The sequence below is a fragment of the Myxine glutinosa genome, chromosome 1 (assembly GCF_964187855.1).
Source record: "Myxine glutinosa chromosome 1, kmMyxGlut1.1, whole genome shotgun sequence".
NCBI classification, from domain to species: Eukaryota; Metazoa; Chordata; class Myxini; order Myxiniformes; family Myxinidae; genus Myxine; species Myxine glutinosa.
The window spans coordinates 334316451-334333427 of record NC_136261.1 but is presented as its reverse complement, the minus strand read 5'-3'; the positions used below and the strand labels follow the sequence as shown (position 1 = coordinate 334333427).

Here is a 16977-nt window from a genome sequence, read left to right as displayed (position 1 = left end):
GTGAAACAAGCATGTACCGCAGGAGTCCAAACTATCCTGCCAGCCCATGTGGCAGGTACCAATAATGTCTCGGTGTTTTGATTGACTTATTTGGCCAAAATTGCCGAGTGGTCCTCATAATACACCACCCATAGTGCCTGTGAGAGACCACCTCGGACCCCTGGAGGTCTTAACCCCCACCAGGGTCCGGTGACCCTGCTGGCCCGAGACACTCGCACGGACGGCGCCCCGATGGACAAGGGACGCCACACTCCACCAGACCCCACGTGGGGCCCAGGCTGTACCATGACACCCATGGTCGGACCCCATGTCCAAATCCTGCCAGCACAGCCATCTGGCACAACCCAATTTTCAAGTGAGGCAATTTCCCACGAGGCTGACCCCAATAACCTCTCCTGGTCCGAATTCGGCAGCCTGGGGACCAATTCCCTCCAGCGCTGCTCCAAATCAAATTCCAATTTAAATTTAATTCTAAATTTCTTTTTAAAGATTTTGGCCTCGTGTGCCCAACAACCGCAGCTGCAGGTAACAACCCCTTCCTCGGGTTGCTCTGCCCCTCCCTACAGCTGTTCCAAATTCACTATGGGGACCAGTTTTTCCGAGGCTCTATCTCCCAACTCTTCCATGTCCGAGTCCGACTCGGGGCCAAGACACCCCTACCCCCTGGGTATCCAATTCCGGAACCTCTGGCACCCAATCATTGTTCGTGGTGAGGGTCCCCTTGGTCACTTTAATCTCGTCCCGGGGACACTCGATGGACCGACTCACCTCATCTCCCAGACTCTCTTGTACTCGATCAATCCCTTGATGATACTGTCCAAGGTATCCATCCGCTGTGTCAAATCATTCACATCATCATCCCCAATCAATCCTGGCCCCAACAGGTCTTCATCTATACACACCCGGTCCGGTTCCGTTACACGGACCTCCAATATTTTTACCCCCTGTTGCTCGGCACCACCGCCCTGATGCTGCACAATTTCCAATTCCTTCCCCTGTGGTGCATTGTGACATCCACACAGGCCCAACAACCTTCCAGGTCTTTTCCAGCCAAACATTCCCCATTTCAATTTGAGTTTCCCCTTTTTACCTCTAAAGCTGCTCTATTTAATTTTTCCCTCTCCTGTGCCCCAAGTGTATCAGCTTGGGTTGCACCCTCTTACATTTTCAATGTTAATTCCTTTTGATTCAAATTCTGTTGCCCATGGCTTCTCCTGTGCCCCAATCGTGTCATTCTTTTGTTCTTCCTTTTGTGTTTTCATTCTATTAATTTGTCCCTTCAAATCTACCCTCCATCCATCAATTTTATTCTCCATTCGTTCACTACGCTCATTCTGAGCATTCATTTCCCCTCTCAATCCATTAATTTGACTCCCCAATTGTTCACTCAATCCCTTCATTTGTTCCCTTTTGGCATTCATGTTTTCATTCAATCCCTCCATTTGTTCTTTCATTCCCCTCATTATTTGATCAACTCTGGCCTGGAAAGCGTTCGGGTCTGTTCCCATTGTCCCCAGCTCCCTCATAGGGGAGGGGAGTGTACTAATGCTCGGGGCGGGGGAAGTTCCCCTGCTATCCTCTAATCCCTCTATCTCCAGCTCGCCTCCATATTCTTTGGGATCCTCCACCCACTCGGCCCTGCCGTTCACGTCCGCCATTACCTGCTGACAAAGCGGTTCCCACTCGTGCGTATTTTACCTCAGAAAAGAAAAGATTGCAAATTTTCCAAAAAACGTGATGTTGCGCTTCGTACACCAATAACTATAAAATTTGGACACCCCAGTACTACAATTACCCCCCCCCCCCCCCCTCGACATGGGAAAGACAACAACAACAACAACACAACATGCATTTTAAGGCCATTTTCCCTGCTAGAGCGGGGGTTAGCCTTACGGGACCCGTGACAATCTTCTCCATTTTGCCCTATTTTCTGCATCTCCCCTTGTTAACCCCTTTGCCTGCATTTCTTCTTCCACCACCTTTAGCCAAGTCTTTCTCGGTCTTCCCCGTCCTCTACTTCCTTCTACATTCATTTCCATCACTTCTCAACCAGTCACTTTCATCCTTCCTCAACACATGACCAAACCATCTCAACCTGTTCCTCTTCACAGCATCAATCACAGGCTCTATTCCCATCATCTTTCACAATTCATCATTTGTCTTCCTCTCTCTCAACGCTACTCCGCACATCCACCGAACCATTCACATTTCCACCCTTTCCAGCCTTCGTTGCTGCTCTACGTTCATTACCCATGTCTCGCTCCCATAAATCATAACACTTCTCACACATGCAGCATACACCTTTCCCTTCAGCTTCAACGACACTCCCCTCCTCATCAGCATGCCACTCAGTTCCCGAAACTTCTTCCATGCACATCTCACTCTAGCAACCGTTGCCGAGTCTGATCCACCTTCTCCATTCAGCATGTCTCAGAGGTAGCAAAATGTTCTCACACCTTCCAGCTTCACGCCGTCTCCAAGATCTCCAATCGGTTCCAATTCCGTGTCGGTTTGACATGGGAAAGACAATCGTTAAAAATTTTCAATTCCAAATGCTGGGCGCAATTTGCACCCAGCGGGTGTTGATCTCGCAACCTTCGAACACAGAGTGCCTGTCGAGTCCGAATCCTACACTACTGCCACCAGTGGTATCATCGTTACGTATCATCATCAATCGTATTACGTTATCGTTACGTATTACAAGAAAGTATGATCTGTTACGTTTGTGGGGGATAGGCAATACCTTAGTCCAGGTAGAATTGTATAGGTAGTGTGCTCCGACTGTTGTGAAGAAGAAGAAACCCCATGTATCACAAGTAGGGATCCGGGAGACCGTATGTCGTGTAAGCGCGTATCTTCGTTCCCATCACGAGGTGTGGGGTTATGTTAATTAGTTAGGGATTGTGGGTAATTAATCCCCTGTATGTAATGGCCTCTGTTATTTTTCCTCTGTTCCTTATGACACCAGCAGCACACACACAAGCTAAGAAATCGTGCATTTGTAACACTAAAACCAACCGGAAACAGGCCATTGAGCACTACCGCTGATACCACCGACCTGGTGATCACAAAGGCCGGCAAGGTCCGCAAGGCCACACCCCCAAGAAGAGTGATTGGTCCGGGATTGATTAGAGCAAGGACTGATAAGATGAGACTATGGGATTTGTGGAGCAGGCACGGATGACAGATCCTCGAGTATAAAAGAACGCTCTCCCTGACACTTTCTCCTCTTGGCTGTTCCTTCTCTTGTCTTCCTCTCATCTTCTGACTTTGGCGGTGAACAGTCACGATTTGATATCTCGCTCTGCTTCGGGAGTTCACGGTGAGTGGTTGGAGTTCATAGCGTTCCTGCGCGAGGGGAATTAATTGACGAGCGGGGGCGAGTGGAACGGGCGCAGCCTGCTGACTTCGTGCTCGGCAGCGAGAGACGCAGACTGCACAGGAGGCCTAGTTCCTGCTCGCGGTAGCACAGCCTGTGATTCCCGTGTAAGGGCGTAGAGGCCTGTGACAAACCGGGACGATTCCTGACTAGGTTCAAGAGCAACTCGAAGCTAAGTGCCCACAAAAATAACACATTCATTTTCACAGTTATTTTTCCCTTTTTCTGTATTCGAGTCTGTGAGGGGACGTCCTGTTTAGGATCTTATTTTGCCGTGTTTTATTTGTGTTACCGGCATTCTTCAATAAAGCTGGTATTTTTGTACATTTTAATTCCATGTCGGTTTGAGTTAATTGATTATCCAGGTGCGAAGACGTCGGGTGGAAGCCGTCCAGATAAGTTCGTCATTCTCTTTTCCCTCACGTGTTATGAAGGTCCACCATTGAATTGAACGCCTCGGAGTTAAAACTCGTTTGGTCATCCGTGTCGCCCTGCGATGTTCACTACTGGGTAGACACACGACAATATGTTCCGAGTGTTCGACCATCTTGTGATTTTGTCACCAACTGAAGAGATGGTAGAGGCTGCAATTCCTTGTTTTTCAATATGGGGAAAATAATGCAACGACATATACTTTGGGGGATGCATCTCTCGTCCCGAGACACTTTCTGTTTAAATTGAGTGAAGGGAAAATTATGTGGGGGGGGGGGGGGGGGGGGGGGGGGGGGGGGGGGTGCAGTGGGTGCACAAAAAAGTAGTATAGGAGATCACAGGGGGCTGTCTGTGTATGCCATCTCTGGAGGACAATGTTCTTCACCATGCAATGCACCCAATAAAAAAAACTAAACAAATCAACATTGCCGGGTATAAAAAAGATTAATATTATTACATTGGGTGGCGTAGAGGTATACACACACTCAAGTATGAGCTGCCTAGCCTAGGTTCAATTCTCAGCCCTGCTATAAACTGCCATCCTGGTGTTTCACATGTAGGCCAAGGAATCAATGTGGGTGCCGCCCCTTGGATGGACCTTAAACTGAGCGTCCCTGCATTAGTTGGTGGATGTTAAAGATCCCAAGTGTCCTTTGTGAATAGTTGGCAAGCTATTGCTGACACCTGGAATATATTCTAAATTTCGTCCCCAACCTACAGGGGGCAATGCAAGAACTGATGCAAACCCGCAGGACCCAGCCACACCTACGTGTGTTGTAAAATAACGAGCAAGTCCAGTCGTTTCACAGAATGACTTGTCTGCTCGGCCATAATACTGAAATATGTGAACCAACATCAGACCAGCTGTAACAGTGGCAATTGAAGTCTCCATATAGATTAGGAATAGTGAACATGGATGAGCGGAGAGGAGTGCCATTGTTTGTGGAGACCCTTACATATGGCGTCACCACTGTTGGTGGGACGGAGCTGCAAGAGAGTATTTTAGACCACACAAAGAAACTACATTGTTATGGAGAGGATAATTTACTGATCTTTGACATACTAATCCCATTCTTACTATTAACTTGATCTCACATAATAGCCACTTCCCTTTTAAATTATCTTTGTTATTTCACATATCAGCTATGATTATGCAACTCTTTTATCTTTGCCATAAATGAAGAGGGGTGTGTGTGTCACGGAGAAGGTGGAGTGATGTGATCTGTGGGGATTTAAAGGGATACATTCGGATAAATCATGTGACGAAACAACATCAAAGATAAGGTGGCTTATTCCATGCACCGCACAACCCTAGAGCGAGAACTCAGTAGACAAGAGCAGTCACTGACGAGCTATTAAACCAAGTTCAGTGCCAAACCTGCCTGCGAACCTTCAGAAGAGTAGGTGATATGAAGAGACGCAAGTGCGCCCCCCCCCCCCCCTTCCCATGCCTCCTCCCCCCAAGCCCTCTCCCTCCCACAGATCTCCCGATGTCCCTGTTCTCTACTTTTGTTACTTGTGTGGTTCCCTCTCTCTCCCCATCTTGTCTTTCGGAATGCCATAAACCCACTAGCGAGCAGTAGTGAACTGTTCAATGACCACTTTGTCAAAAATGGTTTGCCAGCCAAGGGGGTCTGCAGCGCACTGATGTTGCCCAACGTCTTAGTTAACCATATGGGTCTCCTATATAAATTCCTTAGCAAGGTTCTGCATTGTTAAGTTGTTGCTGTTGCTGTATCGCCAAGGACAGTTCTCATGTACAAGGCCACGGCACAGAGACAGCCGATCATATTGGAGGAGCGACCCAGACATTCCCCACATCAAATATGGTGTACCCACACCTTCACGAAGTCAGGGCCACGCCAGAGTTAGATAGAGAGTTAGAGAGAGTTAGAGTTAGAGAGAGAGAGAGACAGAGAGAGAAAGAGAGAGGAGGGAAAGGGCCGGTCCATGGGGACTGATTGGCACTCTGACCGTGACCGCATTGCCCTGACGAATCAGGGCAGCAGGGAGGAATGGGGAAGATTTGACCCCCTACTTGCATTGGGAGGGGGGTACAACCACCACGAAGAGGCATCCCCGATAGTAGATTGTTAAGTACACTTGCATTATTCAGTGATCAAGTGATCAAGTTGCATTATTCATCCATCCAAGTCATCCATCTTTGAATAGAACCTGCCTAATTTCCTTTCTCCCACAATCCAGTTTAGGTGTGTTTTAGTGTGGATTGGTACCAGTGACTTTGTGAGTCACCGAATAATCTTAAGTACGTGAGAGTGTGGATGGGGGATCAGGGGTAAAACCAGCCCTCGGAGGCTCATTTTTATTCCCCTTTATATTTGAACTTTTATATAAAGGCAAGAAACTACTCCCAAGCGTGATTTGGAGCGAAGAACCTATGTATCGTCTGGAGGCCACTGTTGATTGAGGGGAATGTAGGAAAGTAAGTAATACGTTTGTACACTGCATTTATTTTGCCTTTACATATTTCATAAGTTTATTGCTTTTTTACACCCTTAAACTGAAGAAAACCTGTAATTAATGAACAAGAACGACTGCAATGTGGTCACAACCTGCGACAAAATCTGGTAATGGGCAGATTGGGAAACACGCATTTAAAGCGCTATTAAAAGATGAACAGCACGATTGGGAAACACAAATGAAATTTTCAGCATAGGAGTGCCTCCTCTTGTGTAATTTTTAAATGATAATTATGACATCATAGGTCACGTGGAACAGGCGCCATCTTGGAAAAACTGAAAAATCCTTGCACTTCTATATCTCCGAAACCACTCCACGGAAAAAAAAATGAAGCGTGAGTAAGCAAGAGTGCTAAAGTAAAAATGTTATATTAAATTTAACGACAATGCCTTGCCAAATTGTTTATTTTCCCTTGAAAATGAAATTCCTCATGGACGCACAAGGTCCACTATCAATCCTCTTCCTTGGAAACTCCCAAAATCCAGGATCACTGCTCACCTACACTCATTCGTTCCTCTTTTTTCCCCACCTGTGGAATCCACTTCCACACTCTCTTCTATCTCATCCTTCCCTCCAGGTATTAAAGACAGCTGTTTACCACCATCTCAAATCGTTCCCAACCCAAAACCATGATCTTTTCAACCCTCGTCAACCCCTCTGCCCCATCCCCCCAAGTCCTTCCAAATTCCCAATTTTTCCCTCCTTGGAGTTTCCTTATGTTCACCTTGTTCACCCCATGCATGTTCTCCTGCCGCCCATTCCTCCCAGCACCCATTGTTTGTCCAAATCTCCTTCGCCTTTTTTTTTTTTTCTCTTTCTTTCTCTTTCTCTTTCTCTTTCTCTTTCTCTTTCTCTTTCTCTTTCTCTTTCTCTTTCTCTTTCTCTCTCTCTCTCTCTCTCTCTCTCTCTCTCTCTCTCTCTCTCTCTCTCTCTCTCTCTCTCTCTCTCTCTCTCTCCTTTTGTCCTGTTGCATCCTGATCCGTTCAATGTTATAACTCTTACATGAGACTTGCCTGTTTAAAAAGCTTCAGTCTTTGATACCCTTTTTGTATCTGTGAACTCCAAAATATAAGTGAATGGGATGTTAATGGGTGAAACGGATCAGGTGTCCTCTTGCTGTGCCCAACTTTCCATAAAGTACAAATTTGTCCTTTGCTGGTCATTTGTTAACCACATACATTTCCTCTGCTCCTCCCTTTTCTTTTCTTTTTTCCTACTTCTTTCTTTCTTTCTCTCCATTTTTCCTTCTCTCCAACCATTGCTTCAAGCAAATGTCAATTATTTGCCCTTTTAGTCTCTTTTGCTCCATTTGCCAATTCCTTCTAACTTTTTGAATCCGTGGATAGTGAACCCCGCGTGGTGTGGAGTGCCATGCCAGAACTGAACGAGTTGTTGAAACCCATCTGGCACGCGTTCTCGGCTCTGCATGTGGATAAATACGGGAAAGCATCAAAGTCTCAGCTCAAGGTATGAATGTCAGTCTCGCAGCTATTGTACAAAAATGACCACACAAACAATGGGACAGCAGAGAAGACCAAGGACATTGATTCGTGTCCATCCTGGTGGCATTTACTATCATTCTCATAATCTTTCGGCATTGTCAGCCCACTGCAGTGTTTGCTAGAGCTTCTCCAAGATGGCACCAATTCTTTATTCTCTTTTGCTTGTCTGATACAATTGATTTCTATGAACCTTGTATCCGCAACGAGCTCCATTTGACTTTCTGCCTTCCTCGGCTTCTTACTTGTGGTCCAAATTGGTCTCCATTTTGTTAATAATTTCGTCCATCTCCCACCAGTTCGCCTCGCTATAGATGACTAGCCCATTTTCATTACTTCCACTAAATTTGGTGGAGAGCTTGGGTATGTGCCAACGACAAAATTATTAGATTTTGGTGAAGATCCGGATCCGAGACTTTTTAAAGGGATTCTTCACTATTGAGAGATTGTGCTTAAAACTATATATAGCAGGATATCTCAAAAAGTTGTGGACGGATTTGGACGAAACTTGGTGGACAGATTCGGTGTGTGACAAGGACGAATTGATTTGATTTTGGTGAGGATCCGGATACAGATGTGAGAATTATTTAATTTTTTGGATTCTTCACCATTGAGACACAGGGCCAAAACGATATACTGTATAGCATGATATTTCAAAAAGGTTATGGACGAATTATGACAAAGTTAGGTGGATGCGTTGGATTGGCGACAAGAACAAGCTGATTAGCTTTTGGTTCAGATCCGGATCCAAATCTGACCTATCAGTGAGATACAAAACGTCACCTGTTCAGCCTGGAGGAGGTGTGCGCTCTACCGGGTGCTGTTCTAGTTTCTTCTGTTTAATTGTTCCAATGACCCCTGTAATCTTGGAATGATTTGATCTCATCCAATTGTTTGTCTTTGTCTCGCTTTGAAATACCAAGCATACATTTTTGCACACTACGATGAGCTGAAACAAACATTTGCTCCATCTTATTTTTGTCGGTGACTATCTTTCACACCATTGGAGTTGACAGGACACATTCTGTAAAAATGTTTCATTCTTCGCACATCGTTCTTCATTCCATCACTGAGTTTTCCAAAATCAACTCATATCCTGCTCTTATCTCTATTTTTGCTTCATCAAGATGGTTAGCTTCGTGTATATTTATTGTAAATCCAACCTAGTTACTTTCTTAATATTTCATTCCTTTATCATTAATTACATTTCAGTTTCAAGGGGGAAACATCAACAGCAGAGTAGAAGTGAGAGTGAGATCAAGAGGAGGAGGTGAAGGACACATGGGGGTAAACAAGCTGTATACAAACCCAAGGAAACACAGCAAGAAGAGAAAGGGGAAAGTGGGGATGTAATGGAAAAGGGATGAGAGAGAGGGGGGAAAATCACAATAAGCTGGAAAAAAGGAGAGCTTGAGAATAGGGTCATTTGAGGGTCGAAGAGATCATGAGATAGTGGTGAGCAGCTGTCTTGAAGCTTTGGAGGGAAGAATAGGACAGCTGGGGATGTTGGTACGAGAGAGCAACAAATGAGTGGAGGTGAGCAATGAGCCTGAATTTTGGTAGTTTAACCAGAAGGGGGTTATTGGCAGAACATGTGCACCCTACCCAAACCTGGGAGGGAGAGAGCCAAGTGAGAGCAGAGGGTGCAAGACCAAAAAGGAGGTGGAGGAATGCAAAGAGGCCACCAACCTGTCTGCAATTCGAAGGTAACAGTCCTAGACTCTCAGCTTCATTGTGGGAGATTACAATTATTTTGAGGGCCTTGCTTTCCACGGCATCATGAAGAGCATGGTGTGAGGCAGGGGTGCCAGCCCAAAGGGGAGAGCAGTACTCCATCAAGCTGTGAATGAGGGCCTTGCAGGATGTCAAGAGTTCAGACTGGCCAAAGATCTTGCACAATGAAGGATGCCCAGTCGGCAGCTGGCTTTGGGGGCCATCTTGGAAATATGGTCTGCCAAAGAAAGTTCATGGCTGATGGTGAGGCAAAAAAGTTTGTGTGATAACCTCTTTAAGTCGTTTATTTGGCAATGGTGGGGAAAACTGGCTTGGCAATGGCGTTTGGAGGGCTGTGGCAAAGCCCTTTCAGAGAAACAGTGTGAGTGTGTCAGATTTGTCAGGGTTGAAAGACATATACTAAGTGTTGGACCAACTCCTGATTCTATCAAGGTCTGCAGAGAGGGAAGATGCTGCTCCGAGTGCTCCCTGCCTGTCTGAAGGATGAGAAATGATATGCCTTACTTGGCTTTGACCATTAATACTAATACTCCATCCTGGGTAAGACGTTAAACCGCATCCACCACTGCCTTGTGGTTAGGCGTTTTTGCCTGAAGACTAAGGTTCCACCCTGAAATAAGTGATTGGCATCAGGAAGAGCATCCTGCCATAAAACATTGCTTCAATCTATTTTATGATGGCAGTATTGAATGGGTGGGATCAGGCAGCCCTTAGTACCCGTGGGCAGACCCACCTGTCTATGTCAAACACAAAGGTGGGCAAAACTGGATTACCATGATAATCACGACAAAGGCATACAGGTTGATGCTGTTAATAGGCCCATGTGCATAGGGAAAAGGTAGTAGAGGTAGTGTTGAGAGTTGGTACAGTTCTGAGGACAATGAGTGGGAGAAGTCTGGAAGTGGAGGAAATATTAAGGAGAAAGGTAGATATATGTTAGAGACGGAGAGGTCACGAAGCAGAGACGATTGGCACAGGACAGGTAAAGTAAATGTTATTTTGATCAGGAGGGAAAGAAGCTGAAGGGGGTGTTGGTGTGATAGTTGCAGGAAAGTTTATACAGAAAGTTTTGCAAGTGACGACATGCAGCACGAGAATCATGAAATTAAAGCTGATAGCAGGAGATAAGTTGATGAATGTGGTGTCGGCCTAGTACCATAAGTAAATTTAAGTGTGGAGGAGAAAATAAAATTTGGGGAGGATTTGGAGGATGTTGTGCAAAAAGTAGATGTTTATGAGAAGTTAATACGAGGTGGGGACTTAAATGGACATACAGGAGAAAAGACAGGTGGATTTGAGGGAGCACTTGTAGGTTTTTGGTATCGAGAAAGAAATACAGCAAGTGAGTTTATCATCATCATACTAAAATACACAATTTGGCGTCCATCTGATGAATTTTTGACCCCAATACATTCCGTCGTTACTTATCCAATCTCAACTAAACTTGACAGGATGACGAAGGGTTACACAATGAAGGCTGTAGCGCATTCATTTGCCCCTCTCCCCAAGGGGGTTTTCTCCCCCGAGCGGGTTTCCCCCTGCCATTACCGTCAATGGGGTTGCGTGTTGAGGTGTATATCCATGTAAAGTTAGCTTTATCGTGGCGTTTTTCCAAGGCCGCTTCGAATAACAAAATTAACGATAATAGCGTAATATTAATGTTATTACAAAACAATATTAATGCCAATAATATCCCACCTCCCCAAGGGGTTTTTCTGGCGAGTCAATGTATATAAATAGCTTATCATGGTGTTTTTGTGGGAGCAACGGCCTCTACCAGAAGTAATGAATATATTAATGAACAGTAATTATTATTATGAACCACAAACACATATGTTTAGCTTTTTAAACAGTCGCTAATGTCGTGTATAACATTAAACAAAGAAATTTGGAGGATCCCGACATCCGTGAGGGAGGTTTTCTTACAGAACTGTGGGAAGATCTACTGTACTCTAGATTATACCCCACAAGGTTTGGGTAAATAACATGACCGTTCCTGGCGCTAATGTGGCGTTTTTCGTAGTGAACTTTTGAAACTCGCTCCTTCTGTTTAACACGAAACTGAAAGGGAGGAAGCCCGGATTGTGCTCATTTACCAAGCAGCTAGTAGCGCTTGCCAAGCCAGCCGTTCCTTAACGGTTTTGAATTGAGTGCTTGCTCGAATGCTTAAACCACTTGGCGATCTCTCCACAAGAAACTTGGTAAATGAACACACACCCAATGTTCTTGAAGCCCGACCATAGATCGACTGTAATCTATATACCCCATAAGACGAATGACTCTTCCTGCCGCTCCCGTAGTGAGCGGGTGTACTAGTATTACAAATAGTAGCTGCAACAGATATGTATGTACTCAATACATATTAACATGAGTTCCCTTACAATAAACGTTTGATGCAGGAGGAGGCTATTACTATTAGGCCCATCAAAGCCTGCGCCATAAATACCAGCATATGGTTGCTTGTCTGTCTGTGCTCTATCCTCTGAAATGCTGAGCATTAAGCAAGGAAGTGGTTTTAAGAAAAGGGCAGAACAACTGGTAACAAACATTAATGGAGAACGGAAGAGTGAGATTGATTATTTGTTCGTACCTGGGAGTCTCATAGGAAGTGTAGTTGATGTGAAAGTGATACCTGAGGTTATAAGTATGTGAAATGCAGATCCCAGAGTGAAAGTTTGCAAATTAAAGGATGAGATGAGATTCGGGATACATTTCTGGAGAAGCTGAGCGAGGAAATTGTGGGGGGACGGGGGTGGAGAAGGGGAAATGAGAGATGCATGGAAGAAGGTAGCTCAGGAGAGAGTCACCTACATTCATTTAATCTTTAGCCAATGAGAAAATATGACTTTATGGATGTACCTTTTCATTACACAGGTATTGTCTCATAACCTCTGTACCGTACTTCATGTACCACATGACCCCGTTTCTTTGGAGGAACATTTTCGGGACGACGACCATGGACCCGTGTCCAGCAAGGGATACATGCCATACCTGCGGACCTACATCCTTGACAAAGTAACCCTTTTACTGCAATTTATTTATTTGTCATTTGACTTTCTTTCGAAAACACGGATAATTTAACGACGTTGATGGTATCTAATGGGTGACGGACACTTCCCCGGCTTCAGTGGTGGTAACATGTGTCCTGCCTGCACAGGTTCAGGATGTGATGTTTGATAAAGAGCAGTTTGAAGACCTGTGCTGGATGATTGCCTCAAAGAAGAACTACCCAATGAAGCAAGGTTGCTTTGCCGCACAAGATGCCTTTAAAATGTGGTCTCTCTTCAATTTCCTATCAGAGGACCAATATCCTCTTGTCATCTGCTTTGAAGAGGTACACCATCACTCAGATATTGATTACATCACTCATCAACAACTAGCACATCAACTTGTTTTATAAAAGGTACAAGAAAAGTTACATTCATAAAGTGCATTCTGAGTTTGTTGATCATTCTTTCTATAACACTATGTGTGTGTGTGTGTGTGTGTGTGTGTGTGTGTGTGTGTGTGTGTGTGTGTGTGTGTGTGTGTGTGTGTGTGTGTGTGAATGGTGTGTGTGTATATGTTAGTGTGTATAGATGGTGTGTGTGTGTGTGTGTATGTTAGTGTGTATAAATGGTGTGTGTGTGTGTGTGTGTGTGTGTGTGTGTGTTTGTGTGTGTCTGTGTGCGCGCGCATGTATGAGTTGTGTGTGTTTGTTTGTGTGTGTGTGTATGTTAGTGTGTATGAATGGTGTGTGTGTGTGTGTGTGTGTGTGTGTGTGTGTGTGTGTTTGTGTGTGTTTGTTTGTGTGTGAATATGGCAGGTGCATTATGAAATTGTTCCAATCACCTGAACATAAATGTACTGAATGTAGATCTTTCTCAATTACAGCAAAATTTAGCATTCAGTCGGCTAAAGCTGTTATTTCTTCATTTGTTATTCTTTCAATCAGTCGGCCAAGGTTGTTATTCATTTGTTATTCTTTCAATCAGCAGACTAAGGCTATTATTCATTTGTTATTCCTTCATGAGGTGCTGCAAATGAGAAATATTCTTTACATTAGACAAGTTGGTACCGTAAGAGCTATGTGTCAGGCAATTTAATGAAGGAGAATGATTGCTGAAACCTGGTATGAATGTTATAACTTATAATCATGGAAGGATCGGGGTTCGATGCAGTTGTTTAACCCAGTTTCCAATGTCTGAGGCATAAAAATATTGGTCACATTTTAATGTAGAAGCAGCTAGACCACTCGGTCAATCAAACCTGTGTCATCTCCACATTCCCGCCAACCCAGGAACACAACACCATCAGTATCATTCCCTGTTTTCTTCCTTCTTTCCTCCATCTTTCCAAACTGAAAGAAATACACAAAGTTTCTCACTTGACAGGATAAACACACAAAAATTGAAAAAACAACCCTGAACACTTCTAGCAGCAGAGGGTACCACACTACCACGGTAATATCTTTAATTACCTCAGTGAACACCGTCTGAGCTCCGCCATCTTTAGCTCCCCAGAGCGAACCCAGAACCGACCTCACGTCGGCATCGTGTAGGGATCAGGTCAATGGTTATTTCTCTGCTTTGTCTCATCATTCCCCTCTCCCCTGTCTTTTCGATTTGGGTATGAAGCCCATTAACTGCGGTCACCGCGTTAATCCGATCGAGATATCGGAGAAGTGAAGAAGAAGAATAAGAGGAAGAAGAGGAAGTAGCAAGAAGAGGAAGAAGAAGATGAAGAAGAGGAAGTAGCAAGAAGAGGAAGAGGAAGAATACCACTTGTTTTGCATCGTGATAATGATATGGCTGCCGAAGCGGTTTCCATGGCTATTGGACACAATCCTGGACGGATCGCCACTCCGACGCAGGATACTCGAATGGCTCATTCATCCCAGTAAGCTGGTACTCATTTTGCCGACCTAGGAAGGATGACAGGCTGAGTTCAACCCACCTGGTGTTAATTCAATGCATGGCGGGGGCTTGGCAGACTCAGCACCCTGAGATCTAAACCGGTAAGCCAACACCAGACTATGGAGGGTGTGAGGGGTGGTGATGGTATAATTCATTGTATTGTTGAATTACTATAATACGTGAATTACTTAACTTGCTGAGCAGTTGGAGATACCGGTATACCTTGAACCAGATCCGGTCCATATTAGGAGGAAGAGGAAGCAGTTCACAAATGAAACAGATGGAAGGAAAGTTTCAAACTGAACTATTTCTGCTTCAATCCTTGACAAAGAAATAAAATTGATGTAAGAAAGATTCACACAGAAGCATCAAATGAGTTCTGTGTTGGACTTCCTCAATGATGTTCACAGTTTGCAGAATAGAACATCAAAGCAAATTATGCCAGATTATGCCAGAGAGAGGAAGACAAATGATGAATTGCGAAAGGTGATGGGAATAGAGCCTGTGATTGATGCTGTGAAGGGGAACAGGCTGAGATGGTTTGGTCATGTGTTGAGGAAGGATGAAAGTGACTGGTTGAGAAGAGTGATGGAAATGAATGTAGAAGGAAGTAGAGGACGGGGAAGACCGAGAAAGACTTGGCTAAAGATGGTGGAAGAAGAAATGTGGGCAAGGGGTTTAACAAGGAGAGATGCAGAAAATAGGGCAAAATGGAGAAGATTGTCATGGGGACCGCAAGGCTAACCCCCGCTCTAGCAGGGAAAATGGCCTTAAAATGCATGTTGTTGTTGTTGTTGTTGTTGTTGTTGTTGTATTAGACCAAATAATTATATATGAAACACTGAATTAGAATTTTATTATGCCATATTGAGCGTAATTATATATACATATATACATATAATAATAATTATATATACAAAATTACATATAAATTTTGAATTATATAAGCATAAGTATATTAAAATTAGAATTATGCCAAATTAGACCAGTTGAGAACCACTATACTAAGTAAATGTCAGTATTCGCTGAATACGGCTCATGCCACCAAGCCTTGTTAGCCTTGCCTTTGTTGGAGTCACTGTGTCGTTCCTTTTTTGGAAATCAGGAGAATGTCCTGTGTGAGGGTGAGAAACAGCAGGAGCATATCTGGGAGCATACCCGATAGCACACCTGATTGGAGCTCCTGTCATTTGGATGAACAATGGGTGCAGGAATGTATATATGTGCAGCCGCCATCTCTCCCTTGGTGTTGTTGGAGCTATGTGAAGATAAAGGTCGTCCGTGGAAAGGGTCTTACCTCCAGGCAGGAGAATACATCAGAAAGCAGCATCTAGTATTAATTTGCAATTGATCACACACATTTTTATTATGGACCGGCATCAAAAATACTACATATATCAAACAAACGGTTTCAAGTGACACCTCACCGCCATTAGAACATTTAACTTGCATCAGATGTAGCAATAAATGTGAATTGTTGCTCCCAGCTTGCCGGCTCGATGACAGAAGACGCCATTTGCATTTTGTTGCCTCCGTCCCTACCCGTCCCGGTCGATCGCTGAATTAACGCCAGGGGGGTTGACTCAGCCTGTCATCCTTCCGAGGTCGGCTAATTGAGTACCAGTTCACTGGTAATTCCCTGCTTGTCGTAAAAGGCGACAAACAGGGTTGGCGTCAGGAAGGGCATCCGGCCGTAAAACATTGCTTCAAAAAGGGGACCAACAAAACAACAACAACCACGGTTCCCGAAAAAGGCCAACCCCCGCTTTGCGGGGGAAAATGGCCTCTAAAGGTGGTTTTTTTCATCCCTACCCATCTCGAATCCCGTGCGGGCATGGGAAACTTGCTTGTGTGATCATTGGTCCATGTGATTCAAATGAGTACCCGTTCAGCTTGGCCTTGCATTTGGGATCCAAGTCCCACGGGCTGGGGAAGCCTATTTCCCCTCCTCCCCGTCCTTTAAGCTTGGAAGAAAAAAAAAATCGGAAACCAGTGGCCAGAAAAAAATGTGGACAGACCCTTTAATAGACTTATGAAGCAACAAAGTTATTTTACAACTTTTATTCTCTTGTAACAATGAACTTTGATGAATAACATGAGATATGAACACCAAGTCACCAACATCACTAACTACGATCTGTTCTACCAGTTTCTATGGCCAATATGGCCAATTTCTGACTTTGAGTTTTCCTTATTTAAAGTACTTTCCTATAATGACTCAACATTTTTAACACAAACTTTTATCAGTACCTGCAATCATTATTTGCACAATTTTATCAATGTTTCCTTCTCCAGGTAGCCTATGTAAGACCAATGTTCTTGGAATGTGGATATACATTGAGCCGTTATGGAATATCTTTATTGTTTTGAAAAATATAACAAATGTTTGCTACTTTAAGAACTTTTTGGGCCCTCTTACACCATTTCTTGAGCAGGAAGAATCCTAATGATATGTATGAGTCAATCCTCAACATGAGCCGAACAACGCCATATGATCAGTCTAGTCTTCCAGATGACATATAACATGTTCAATGGTTTCGAATACAGGTTAATACAT

At 44.2% G+C, this 16977-nt stretch overlaps 2 protein-coding genes across 4 annotated transcripts in view; one reads left to right on the top strand and one right to left on the bottom strand.

The window, feature by feature from the left end:
- Positions 1-16977, bottom strand: part of LOC137412267 (USP6 N-terminal-like protein) — a 1021586-nt gene that overhangs the window by 826703 nt on the left and 177906 nt on the right. The window lies entirely within an intron of this gene.
- The window catches only part of LOC137412283 (switch-associated protein 70-like), an 83392-nt gene continuing 73924 nt past the window's right edge, over positions 7510-16977 (top strand). The window contains exons 1-3 of one of the 2 annotated variants that reach the window (XM_078769790.1): positions 7510-7759; positions 12400-12540; positions 12683-12859. In XM_078769790.1, the coding sequence (XP_078625916.1) occupies positions 7664-7759; positions 12400-12540; positions 12683-12859 (414 nt within the window). In that variant the 5' untranslated portion in view covers positions 7510-7663. The remainder of the gene's footprint in view (positions 7760-12399; positions 12541-12682; positions 12860-16977) is intronic. The other variant, XM_078769791.1, reaches the window with a different exon arrangement.